Source organism: Hemitrygon akajei, chromosome 22 (assembly GCF_048418815.1).
Source record: "Hemitrygon akajei chromosome 22, sHemAka1.3, whole genome shotgun sequence".
Taxonomy (NCBI): Eukaryota; Metazoa; Chordata; class Chondrichthyes; order Myliobatiformes; family Dasyatidae; genus Hemitrygon; species Hemitrygon akajei.
In genome coordinates, this window is record NC_133145.1 from 62,048,617 (window position 1) to 62,062,546 (window position 13,930).

Genomic DNA, 13,930 nt, shown 5'->3' on the forward strand with positions numbered 1-13,930 from the left:
TTTTACACTAAATTTGACATTAATAAAACAAATACAGATTTTTATTTTGTTGAATTAACCTCCTCTGCCGGGGAAATTTTTTTTAATCAATCCCACTTATCACTTGAAAGTTTAAAGATGAAAAATATTTAAAATTTTTATAGTCTGATTGAAAATATCTTGAGAGTTTGGCACTGGTGTTCAAAGTCATGAGTTTTCCCCCTTGTACTTAGTTGTAACTACTTTTATTCCATGAGAATATTGGTAGTCTAATGGGATGGACCTCATCTCCAGAAAATGATATTTAACTAATTTTCCATCGTTTGAAAAGATTGTTAAAAAGCAAGGCAGAAGGTAAATCTATCAATTAGTTTCAAGTCGGTAGTGAAATTTCTTTCTGTGACTTTATCAGAATTCAGGTTGTAATTTTTAGATATCCAAGTGAATGTGAAACATCTGTCATGTTCTGTTGCATGATTTCAGTCTCATCAATGTCAGAAATGTACAGACTCTCCCAATCCACTGCACCATTAGAAAAATTCTGGAGAAACTCAGCAAATCAGCCAGCATCTGTGGAGGGAAATGGGCAGATTGACAGTCTTCATCACGTCCTGTCTGTGTCTCTCCATCAATGCTGCCTGACCTGCTGAGACCCTCCAGTGTTTTGTATGTTGCTCCAGATTTCCAGTACCTGCAGTCTCTTGTGTCTCCAATATGCCATGATCTTGCTTTTACATTCTTAATTTTATTTAATCCTAAAGCCTGATGGTTTGAACTACTATTATTGCACTTGCCTTTGTAAAACTGAAGATTCATTATTGCATGCACAAATGAAGGCAAACTGTGGATAAATTATTAAATGTTCCTTTTAGATGTTCATTTTAATTTTATTTACTTGTCTGTAACAGTTCCATGCCAGTACCACAGCACTACTTATTAACTATATCACATAATCCTGTCTGTTATCTGTTCTTCACCCCCTGCCAGCTTGTGTTATCTTGGAAAGATCTTCCTGTTTTCCTTGAGAAGATAATTATTTGATATGTCATCTGTTTTTAATGTCATTATGTTTATTTTTTAACATTTTGGTTTCTGGTTTAAATTTTCTACACTCTCATTAACAGGATTTCACTTTGGCGGTATTTGCCACAATTTATTTAATCACTGTAGGTAACTTGCAGAGGTTGAATGCAGCAGATGGTCTGACGTTGGTGGTTCCGTCCTTATTGAACTACTATTATTGCACTTATCTTTGTAAAACTTCAGACTCATTGCATGCACAAACAAAGGCAAACTATGGATACGTTAGTACCATTTTTAAATTTTCCTTTTAGATGTTCATTTTAATTTTATTTACTTATCTGTAACTGTTTCCATGCCAGTATCGCAGCACGTTAACTGTGTTCCTGCACAAAGATCCTTTTTTTGAAAGGCAGTTTGATAACATCCTTGAGTCAGTCACTGACTTCTTAATGTATTTTTATACTGTACATTTTGTGGAAAATGACTGCTGCTTAAAAATTTTGTGACCAATTTAACCTCCCTGGTGCTTGATACTCATTTCCATCATAATTACTCAGTGGGAAACCCCAGTAAAACAATATTTGGAAAAGAGTTCCATTGTCCTTATTTCTCATTCCCACTTTCCCACATTGGCTGCTCCTTGTATAGACTCTGCTTAGCTGATCACAGCCTTTTTCTTGTAATGGACATCAGATTTTAAGCAACTTGGGGCTGGTATTCGGATTTGGGTGTCCTAGTTGAGAACCTCAATACTATGTCGAGATTGGTCATTTTTCATCTTTCTTGCGGTATAAGTGCCCTCAAAGTGAAATGCAGGTGTACTTGGCTGTTTAATCTGAATTGTTGCTATCCTTAACTTGCAGTTTTCATGAATTCATTTATCACTGTCATGCCTACAGCAGTTCCATTTTCCCTGGTGTATCTGTTACTACTGTTCTTAATTGTCTGCTGTGCTTGAGGCCCACTGCACCAATAATCTCTGAGCCATCACCAGAATTCTTGTTCACCTCAAAACAACCCTTCTAACTTGCACTGATCTTTGATCCTAACTTGAATTGACCAGTCATGAGCATGCTCGGTTAGCCAGTGCCTGCAGCCTGCTGGTCACTAACAGGCTAATCTACTGATGCCAGCATTGGTTTTAGTTGGTCATTTCGTAAGTGTAAGAGATGATGTGATGTAGACAGCAAGTGGCTAATGCAAATTAGTATGAAGGGGCAGTCCTGTTAAAAGAGAATGAATTTAAATTAGGTTTCAATTATAACTGAACTTTGAGAGTCTTAGAACTGGTCTTCAGTAAAACACCTTTGGTGTGGTTTTCATTATTTACCTAAACTGAGCTTTGTTCCCATCACGTTGGACTTTATCTTTCACCTAAGTTTCTCTTTTCAGCCCAATATTTGGTGATATAAAACCAGTTGCCCAAACCGTCAACTGTTTATTCCCCTCCGTAGATGCTGCCTGATGTGCTGAGTTCTTCCAGCATTTTGTATGTGTTGCTGTGGATTTCCAGAATCTGCAAAATCTCTTGTATTTATCAGTTGCAACTATTATTTGCACTGCCCATTAATGGTATCTTAATTCCAACAGCACAGAAATTTTCAGAATAGGATATTTTAAATGTTTTACCAGTTTACTAATCTGACCTGGTGTTTTAAGTTCCAGTGACACTGGCCTGTCATTGATTTCTGCCTGCTCAGTAAGGGTAATTTTATATAGTGTGTGGCTTTCATAAGCTACCTGTTTGAGCCCAGTTTTCGTACCTGTTCTACTTTGACCATCCCAGTGATTCTTTTAAAATGTAATTGATTCAAAACAACTGCCACAGTCCTTGATTTTCTGGTTATTGCTTATAATAAAAAAACAATTACTCTTTAATTGGTTTGGCTATTTAACCCTCCCCATGTTGTCCAGTTTTAGCAGAAGCTTCACTTGATTGGTATAGCTTCATGATTCATAAGGTGTAAACAGAAAGATGCTCTGTTACATGACAGAGTCAGAACAATCCACATGCACACTGATTAATTGACACAGAACGATCCACATGCTCACAAAATTACTAGACACAGAGGAAATTATGTTTGCCTCCTCAGCTGATGGCAATTCTTTTTAAATCTAAAGACAGCTGTATTAAATCTTTCGTTCTGCAATGCTACTTAAGGGCAAAAAATATCTCCATTTAACTATTGTCCAAAGAAACCTAGGTTGTATGCACTCAATGTCTGTTATATAGGACTGACAGTGATCTTGAATGAACCTTCCAATTCCTACCCCAATTGCACCAAACCACCTCCCTGTCATCCTCAATGTATCTAAGGTTAAAGAAGCACTTTAAGAGCTTCAACATTATAGGTAGTGATTTACATATTCCATTCCATTAATAAAGTTTAATCGCTGATTCAGAATCAGGTTTGTTATTGCCAACCAATGTAGTGAAATGTATTGTTTAGCAGCAGGAATACAGTGTAATGCATAAAATATACTTTGAATTACATGAAAAATAAATACATAGTGTAAAAAAGAGAGTAAAAATAGTGAGGTATTTATAAAATAGTAGAGGACTGCTCCTTGAATCAAATGATTAATCAATTGGGAATTCAAACTTGTGTAATGCAGAGAGGTGACCTGTGTGCTATTTTGTGCTATGTTATGAACTGTATACTTGTACGCATGTGTATGTGTGTGTGTGTGTGTATACACAAGGTTAAAAGACCGAGTAGACGAGGTGGGTGCTTTGCTGTTGGCGAATGATGAAGGCAGTCTCGTTCACCAAGTACACGCCGTCAGCTGTGTTGAAGATTCTATCTTCATGGGTTCTTCTGGTGCCTGCAGTTTACAGCCTGAAGACAGGTAACTGTATAAAGAGTAAATTCTCCTGAACCGAACTATGGCTGTCCCTTGGAAACAATAACTGATGTTTATTAGTTAACCGTTTCGTCCACACTCCAATTATCTGACTGTTCTCAGTCCTAAGCCTCTTCGGGAGTTTTAAAGTACGCTCTTTTTTCATTCAGTCCTTATTTTATATTTTCCCTTCCTACATACAAAGTAGCAAATGGAAACATCCAAAGCTCATACAGGAGAGGAAGGAAGGGTCTTGGCCCAAAACGTTGACTCTTTATTCCTCTCCATAGATGCTGCCTGACCTGCCAGGTTCCTCCAGCATTTTGTGTCTATTATACGCAGGCTTTGGTTTCTAATACATGAAGTAAATAAATTTACGCTGAAAGGTTGTGATTTTTTTATTATTATTTATTTATTAAATTTTAGAAATTACAAGGAATAAATGTGATAATAAAATAGTAAGAAAAATAATGTTGACCCTCCCCCCTCCCCTTAACCCTCCCCCCCCTTAACCCTTATCTAAAGAAAAGAAAGAAAGAAGAAAAAGATTGCCTGGATATCGGAGGACCCCCACATGCTCCATGGAGTTCAAAATAATTTTGATATTTATTTTTTACTTTCCCCAATTACTGTGATTTTATCTTCAAAGGACCTGTGTATTTAATCCTATCTTTTGTAAGTATGGGAGCCAAATTTTCAAAAATATATCATATTCATTTCTTAGATTATACCTAATTTTTTCAAATGGAATACAACTATGTATTTCATTATTCCAATGATTCATAGTTAAATATAAATCAGATTTCCAACTAACTGCGATAACTTTTTTGGCTACTGCCAATGCAATTTTTATAAATTTTTTCTGATACTTGTTCAATTTAAGTTTCGGTATTGTCCCTTCAATGTCTCCTAATAAAAATAATAATGGACTATGTGGGAGTTGTACTCCAACAATTTGTTCCAATAAAAGTCTTAAATTTATCCAAAATGGTTGAATTTTAAAACAGGACCAGGTAGAATGTAAAAAGGTTGTGATTATTGAATGTGGAAGTTAAACTTTGGGAGAAAATTATTTTGTTATTTAATGAGAAATGACCACAAGGTATAATATGTACACAGTCCAGAACTACATACTAGGAGCCAGTGAAATTTAATGATGGTTGTAATGTACTTTCACCCTGTGAGTCTGGATTGTTGAGTTTATTTTTAAAGCATTTTAATTTGTATAACTATGTATATGATGGTGATAGGTAGCCACCCACATGTGCCCAAGGTTGATTGGTCTAAAGAATATTCCCACTGTTTTTTTCACAGGCCTTGCAGCAATGTCTGTGATATGTGTGTGCATGTGTCTGTGTCTGTGCAGTTGTTATGGAAAATATATATCCAAGTTTGATTCTATAAGGATAAAGTATTTTTGTTCATAAAAATCATTAAAATATTCTACGATGTAAAAGTAAAGTTATATGTATATGTCAAAAGTATGGAATAATCAGACAAGTGTTAAGAAAGGAAAAGAAATAGCTTACTGGCTTGGCATTAAAATGTTTCATCCCAAAAGCATCTCCTGATAGTCCGAAAAGGCTTTGTTTCTATGCCATTTCAAATTGCTCTTTTATTAAAAGCACATTCAATGCTTATTTCAACACACTTTTGATTAAACCAAAGTTAACTAACTGTTGGAAAATCTAACGATAATTGATTAGTTTCTTACGCCTGGTGTTTGACATCTCTGTTTATTATAATAATTGGAATTGGTTTATTATTATGTAAAGCTTGTCTTGCATATTGTTCATACAGATCAAATCATTACACAGTGCATTGAGCTAGAACAATAATAGAATGCAGAATAAAGTGTAACAGCTACATAGAAGGTGCAGTGCAGGTAAACAATAACAGCAGCAATAGCTTATTTGTACAACATGTTTAATATATTAATCTAGTAAAACAGCTCAAAGGCACTTTACAAGAACACTCAAAATAGAATTCAACAGTGAGATACCAGGGTTTGAAGAACTGATTGATTAATGAGAGGGGAGACACTGAGAGTCACTGTGTGACGTGGTATGTGTGAAGTCATGCTTTTAGGTAGGAGAAATCAAAAGGCAGATCATCTGAATGGAGAGAAGTTGAGATACAGAGGCACCAAGGTGTTACTGTGCAGGAATCACAAAGGGAAGGGGGGTGTAACAAATAGTTGTGAAGGTAAATGGCACATTGGTCTTTATTGCAAGAAAGCTGAAGTTTGAGGAACAAGTGGTGATCATATTGAAATGTATAATGGAGCATCACGGAGTAGATGTTGAAATGTTTCCATTGATGGGAGAGACTCGTGGTTAATAGACAAAGGGGTGGTCATTTAAAACCGAAGTGCATAGAAATTTATTTTCACAGAAGGTGCGGCTGGATCCATGGAAGTATTTGAGGAGGCAATAGATAAGCAGTTAAAAAGGTGGCAAATTCAAGTCAGTGGGAATGGCCACAGAAAAGGAGTTAAAACCTGGAGCAGATACAAGATCAAGTTGTAATTATATTGAATAGCGTGGTCTGTTTTTATGTATTATTGGATATGCTGCAGGAGTGAGGTCCGGTAAAACTATGGAGATATTTTGAAAATTGGAATGAAAATTTTAAAACCAAAGTATTTCTTTAGCAGGAGCCATTGTGGGCCACTAAACATGGCGATATGTGGTAGTTAAGATTTTTGGATAACCTCAGGTTTACACAGAATAGGAACTAAACTGGTTGCAGAGCAAGGGTTTCAGCCACACACGAGTTGAGCTAAGAGAGTGACATTAGCATGAATCAGAATCACTGACTTAGGCCATGAAATCTGTTGTTTTGCTGCACAGTTCAGTGCAATGCATAAACTTACTACAAGTTACAATTACAAATATTTTTTTTAAATGAATAGTGTGGAAAGAGAACAAAATAGTAAGGTAGTGTTCATGGACCATTCAGAGGGGAAGAGACCCCTGATAGTAGCAATGAACAGAGGGCAGGTCTTGGATGGTGAGGCTCCTTCATGATTGATGCCACCTTCTTGAGGCATCACCTTTTGAAGATGTCCTTGATGCTGGGGAGGCTAGTAGTGCCCATGATGGAGCTGACTGAATATATGACCCTCTGCAGCTTTTCCCAATCCTGTGCATTGAGCATGAAAGGATGAGGGAAATCAAGAGTTCAATGCCATAATGTTTCAAGGTTTAAAAGCCTCCCTGGTGTAGAGTGGATGGGCCAGGTACATGGTTTAGTGTTTTATGTTTCATTGACATTGTCAAGTATGTTGATGAATGGCTGAGTCAAACTAACAATTCAGGTGGTATAAAACCCAGCTTTGCTGCAAAATGGAGAAAACTGAAAACAAGCAGCAGCTTTCTCAGCACCCGTAAGAGATGTGTCATCTCAGATATTGTTCAGTTATATTTTAATGAATTTCTGAATGTAATATTTGTATCACTAATATATTCTGCACTTATCTCTTACTAACTTTATCCAGTGGAACAGACATGTAAATGTGTTTAAAGTTTATGTGATATTATTTTGCTGGATTGCATTATCTTTCTGTAGATTTATTAAAAAGAAACTCATGCCGTACAAATGACTAACTCAGCCCTAGATCAGTAATCACACTGCCTCATTAACCAACTCTCAAAGTTGTTGTACTGTGAGGAGTCTGGCTGGCTCAGTGCTTAACTGAACATGCTCAGTAACCACCTATCACATTGTGTATCCTGCTGTGGGAGCATTTAGTGTGACTGTCAACCACAGCCATGTCTTTCACAACTGCAGTGTGGCCTATGGTACAAAGAGCATGACTGTTATTGTCTGTGAGAGGAAAATTAGAACTTTATTTTAAAGAGTTCATGCTTGTGCTTGAGCATGGTTTAAAATAAACTGCTCTTTAGATTTGGACTGTAGTATGTCAACAATTACTGTAAATATTTTATTCCTTTCAGACACACAACACAGGCTGACCTGAAGACTTCCACCTTCTGGCTTCGAGCAAGCCTTGGGGCCACAGTGTTTGCTGTCCTAGGATTTGCTGTGTACAAAGCATTACTGAAACAGCGGTGATCAGAACGGTGCTGCATCCTACGGTCACCATCTCAGTTTTATAAACAGTTTCAAGAGGCTGCAATGAATATTCTGAGTGGTTTTTTATTTTAATATGCAAGCATTTCTTTAAAGGTAGGGTGCAAGACAGTACTGTACTAAAAGATCGAGCTGGCCAATGGCTAGGTGATATCTGAAAGAGCGATACAGACTTGTACTGACCCTTCTACTATTTCCAAACCCGCTTTTGTTTGGAAGTAATATCCCTAGGGTACCTGTCATGTAAGAATAGCTCAAATCCGCCAATATCAGATCCCCAGAAGAGATATAATTGTGTAAATACTGTAAATAAGGATGCAATACACAAACAGCTTTGTTCCCCTAGGTGCCCACTACAGTTAGTCTACTCTAGCTCAATAGTGCAACAAATCGAATGTTACAGAGTGGTTGTTTCATGTGGATATTTAAAACTTGATCCACCAGCCAGAGATGCCTGGTGTTTAAAACAATGAGAGAGTTTTATTTATTCTAAAGTTAATATTTTAATTTCAAGGAAGCACGTCTACACAGAGAGGAATCATCAAGAGATTTATTTCTCAGGGTATCAGCCTACAAGGAATAGTGACCGTAATTCTTTTTTTCTCTCCCTGAGTAAAACTGACCTTATCTACCCAGAAAATTAGTTTTATATTGGGGGGGGGGGCTAACAGGTATTATTTCTGTCTTTTTCCCCCACCCCTCAGACTATTCTGCATTGTTGCATTGTTCTTTAAGATAGGTTTGTGGGGGGGGGGGGGGGAGAGACAAAGATGGTCTTGCAGGTCCCACGACCTTAACACTCGAGTAAATAAAGGAAGACTTCCTCCTCTTTTACTCTGTGCTGTGTTGCAATGCAAAGGCAGTGCGGGTATTGCTTTGTTAGTGTGTCCTAGTTGCATGTTCCACACTATCTCTTTTACAGTTAGCTCTAAAATACCACTCAGCAAATTTTCTGTTACAATCAACTTCCGTTCTTCCTGTATATTAAATGAATAACTGTTGCATCACATTGTTTTTCATCCTTGACTTTTTCAAACAGTTTCAATAAATATCTATGTGCTATATCGTACATTCTTTTGGTTAATTTTTTTGTGGGCAATTATTTTCATTCAAGACTGAAAATATTGTATCACAAGTGTCATGCCTGTCTGTAAAATGTTTGGTAGCAGATTCAAGTTTATTTATTTTGTACACATGGAAACATACTGTGAAATATGTCGTTTGCATTAACAGCCAGCACACCCAAGAGTGTGCTGGGGGCAGCCCGCAAGTATCACTACACATTCCAGCACCAGCCTACCTTGCCCACAATGCTTGGCAGATCAACACAGAACAATGAGCAATAAAACAACAAGTCTCTTTCCTCCCACGCACTCACACACATACAGTCCTTCAACCCCAGGACAAGCCATCTTCTTCCGTCTCCAGTGGACTTGGACTCGGGCTGCAGAATTCCCTAGTGGACTCTTAGGTCAATGCACTGAGTTAGAATTGGAAATCTGCTTTTTCAGTACCAGAGTTTTATGTCATTCTGTTCCAGGTTAGGAGGATTAAAATTTGTTCTCTCGATTTGTAACATTGTATGGTGCCAAAATTAGATATGTACACCATGGTAGCATCGTCATTAGCATAGCCTTGGGGTGTTATGGATTTCAGAGTTCACTTGCAGTGTGGTCTGTAAGGAATTGTATGCTCTTCCCTGAATTGTGGGTTTCCTCTGTGCTTAGATTTCCTCCCATAGTCCAAAGGCATACTGCTTAGTTGGTTAATTGGTCATGGTAAATTGTCCTGTCATTGGGCCAGAAGGGCCTATTCCACACTGTATCTCTAAGTAATAATAAAAACAAAAAATGCTGAAAATACTCAACAGGCCAGCCAGCATATGTCAAGAGAACATTTTGAGTTAATTGGCTTTGTGCATGGTAAGCCATGTCTAACTGATCTTTGTGCCATGCCTAACCTATCTTGTAGAGTTTTCTGAGGAAGTTATCAGGAAAGTTAATGAAGGCAAGGCAGTGGATGATGATCAGATCCCGCAGGGGAGGTTGGGCCAGAAGGTTCAGTCGCTCAGCATTCAAGATGAGATAGTAAATTGGATTAGACATTTTGGCTTTGTGGGAGAAGCCAGAGAGATGGTTGCCTCTCTGACTGGAGCACTGCAGGGATTGGTGCTGGGTCTGTTGTTGTGTGTCATCTATATCAATGATCTGGATGATAATGTGATTAACTAGATCAGCAAATTCACAGATGACACCAAGATTGGGAGCGTGGTGGACAGCAAGGAGAACTATCAGAGCTTGTAGTGGGATCTGCATCAGCTCAAAAACTGACTGAAAATGGAAGGTGGAATTTAATTCAGACAAGTGCAAGGTGTTGCACTTTGGTAGGATTAACCAGGGTAGATCTTGCACAGTGAATGGTAGGACACTGAGGAGAATGGTAGAACAAAGTCATCTGAGAATACAGGTCCATAATTCATTGAAAATGGCACCATAGGTCTATAGGGTCATAAAGATGGATTTTAGCACACAGGCCATCATAAATCAAAGTATTGAGTACAGGAGATGAGATGTTATAATAACATCCTACCTACAGAAAAGATGTAAATAATATTGAAAGAGTACAGAGAAAATTTACAATGACGTTGCTGGAATGGAAGGGCCTGAGTTATAAAGAAAGATTGAATAGGTTAGGACTTGGAATGTAGAAGATTGAGGGGAGATTTGATAGAGATATACAAAATTATGAGGGGTATAGATAGGGTAAATGCAATCAGGCTTTCTCCACTGAGTTTGGGTGGAACTACTACAAGAGATCATGGGTTAAGGGTGAAAGGTGAAAAGTTTAAGAGGAATGTGAGGGGAAATTGCTTCACTCAGAGAGTCGTAAGAGTGTGGAACAGGCTGCCAGTGTAAGTGGTGTATGTGAGCTCAACTTCAACATTTGAGAGAAGTTTAAGATGGGTACAATGATGGTAGGGGTATGGAGGGCTATGGTCCTGGTGCAAGTGGATGGGAGTAGGCAGTTTAAATTGCTCAGCACAGACTAGATGGACTGAAGGGCCTGTTTCTGTGATGTAGTTTGTTCTGATTATTAACACAAGAGATCCCGCAGGCACTGGAAAACCAGAGTAACCCACACAAAATGCTGGAGCATTATGTTCCTCCGGCCATTTGTGTGAGTTACAGGGGAAAACTGAATAAGTTAAGACTTTTATTCCCTGGGATATTAGGAGAATGAGGGGAAATTTGAGGGATATACAAAATTGAGGGGTATAGATAAGGCAAATGCATGCAGGCTTTTTGCACTGAGGTTGGCTGAGACTAGAACTACAGGTCATAGGTGAAAGGTGAAATGTTTGTTTATTTTAAATCTACACTGTGGGCTCCTGATGACTGATCCTTCTGAGTGCAAAATCTCCAACTGGATTTAGTGATGCTTTCATTCACACTTCTGCTCCGGGCTTCGTGTCTGCAGGCTCAGAGGTGTTGTGATGAGCTGGAGCTGAGGCTGAGGCCCGTTCCGGGCTTTGTGTCTATGGACTCATTTCCATTTTGAACCCTGCTTGCTCTTATTGTTTGCACAATTTGTTATTTTTCTTCCTCTCTCTCTCCCTCTCCACAGTGGGTTCTTTTGGGTTTCTTGTAGCTGCCTGTAAGGAGAGGAATCTCAAGGTTGTATAATGTATTCATACTTTGATAACAAATGACTTTGAACTTTGATTTTTTGAACACACCTTCACCACCCCATTCATTCCATTTCAAAGTCCACACACTTTACTGAGACCCCTAAACATGGATGGTCCTGAATTGGCTTTCTGGAAAACTAGACCAGGAATAGTCATTTAATCCAAAGTGCTCTCCTCCACATCCTCTGGTTTCCATCATCAGTATCATTATTTTCTCAGTAATTCCTACTCCCTTGAAAAACAAATTATGGACACTTCCACAAATATCCTCAAAGCTCACTTGCAAGTGGATGATATCTGCTCCACAGACAAGATCCTCTTCACTTCCTGATGAAGCGTCTTGGCCTGATACATCAGCTGTTTATTCCTCTCCATAGATTCTGCCTGACCTGCTGAGTTCCTCCAGCATTTTATATGTGTTACTCTGGATTTAGGGTGTTGGGGTGGAGATGTGTCTCTACCACAGGAGGTGTAAGGTGCTCCATCTCTCCGCTAGCCTGTAGATCACCCTCGGGCAAGGTGTAGCACCTGCTCAGCCCCCTGATCATGGTCACATGAAACCATGGGAGCAGTTGGCGCATATCACAAGTCCTGGTTATGCGAGCACTGATGCCAGGCTGACAATCTCTGAAGAGTATTGATAATGGCTGGTGTCACCCGTCTTGTAAAGACACTGGCCAGAAGATGGCAATGGCACACCACTTCGGTAAAAATGTTTGCCAAGAGCAATCACGGTCGTGGAAAGACAATGATCACCTACGTCATACGACACGACATGGCACAGAAGGAACAATGAACTCTGGATTTCCAGCACCTGCAGAATCGCTTGTGGTTATCTCTTCACTTGCGATGGCTTCCAGGCTTAGCTGTTTATTAACCTGATTTAGTTGCTTCGTGGTGCAATTCCAATACTGTGAATTACTCCCATCCTGTAAAAGGCCCTGGAACAAGTACCTTCCCACTACCTGGACTACTGACACTGATTAAATATTCTTTTGGAGTTGTGCGTTAGAATGTGAAGCTCTAGTTTAGAGTATCTTGCTGCTGTCCTGCTATTTATGCAGTACAGCCATAAAACATGATCCCTTCAGGGATTAGAAGGCGTGTCAACATAGACCAGTACAGGCAACACACACAAAATGCTGGAGGAACTCAGCAGGCCAGGCAGCATCTATGGAACAAAGTACAGTTGTCCAATCCTTCAGCATTTTGTTAGTGTCGCTTGGATTTCCAGCATCTGCAGACTTTCTCTTGTTTGTGACAGACCACTACAGTGTAGGAAGTAACTCTTCGGCCCACTGAGTCTGTGCTAACCATGATCTCACTCCAAACTAATCCCACCTGCCTGCATATGTGATTCAAAATTCAAGACTGTTTCTTGTCATTCTTCAGTACACAGGTGTAAAGGAGAACAAAATGGTTGTTACTCCAGATCTCATTAAGCATAAAGAGCACAATAAATATAAAAACAATCCTATAACCCGCAATGTACAAGTAACTGTTGAATGAGTCCATATATCAATAAGGTTCATGAGGTTCATAAGTTAAGATGTATGTTAACTTTCACCCCATTTAGTCAGTTTTTCGATTGTGAGTATCTTCCTTAAAACCCATTGTCTCCTGACTCTCATGGTGCTGAAACCAGGACGAACATAGTCCAGTACAGGTTCTTCGCCCCTTCTCTCTCACGTAACACTCCATTTTTATATCTTCCATGTGTCTAAGAGTTTCTTAAATGCCCCCTAATGTATCTGCCTCTACCAGCACCCCAGTGCATTCCATGCACCCAACACCCTCTGTGTAAAAAAAAGCTGCTTCTGACATCCCACCAATCACCTAACCGCCTCCTGAGTCCTTTGACAATATTTCTCACCATCCACAATTCCACTGGCATAGCAGATTTCAATTCTGACATCATCTGTAAGGATTCTGTATATCCTCCCCGTGGAATGCGTGTGTTTCCTCCAAGTGCTCCGGTTTCCTCCTACAGTCCAAATACGTACCGGTTGGTAGGTTAATTGGTCTTTGTAACGTGTCCCATGAATCGGATAGGGTTAAATTGGTGGGTTGCTGGGCAGCACAGCTTCACGCTGTATCCAACGGAGGTCCTAACATTGATCCCTGGGGAACACCACAGGCCACAGCTTTACAGTCAGGACAACGCATGTCCTCCACTCCCCTGTCTTCCCTAGCCAAACCAGTTTTGAATCCATCCATAGTTATCATCTTTTGGATCAACCTACCAGCCCATTTTAAATTCCTTGCCATTATTATATCAGAGCATCTGTCCTGGGACCAGTA

The 13,930-nt window shown here is 39.1% G+C and overlaps 1 protein-coding gene across 5 annotated transcripts in view; it reads left to right on the top strand.

The window, feature by feature from the left end:
• Window positions 1–9,010, top strand: part of rhot1a (ras homolog family member T1a) — a 76,794-nt gene extending 67,784 nt beyond the window's left edge. For 3 of the 5 annotated variants that reach the window (XM_073026426.1, XM_073026422.1, XM_073026427.1), the window contains 2 exons: window positions 3,706–3,852; window positions 7,806–9,010. In XM_073026426.1, the coding sequence (XP_072882527.1) occupies window positions 3,706–3,852; window positions 7,806–7,923 (265 nt within the window). In that variant the 3' untranslated portion in view covers window positions 7,924–9,010. The remainder of the gene's footprint in view (window positions 1–3,705; window positions 3,853–7,805) is intronic. The other 2 variants (XM_073026424.1, XM_073026425.1) reach the window with 1 other exon arrangement.
• The last annotated feature ends 4,920 nt before the right edge of the window (window positions 9,011–13,930 follow it).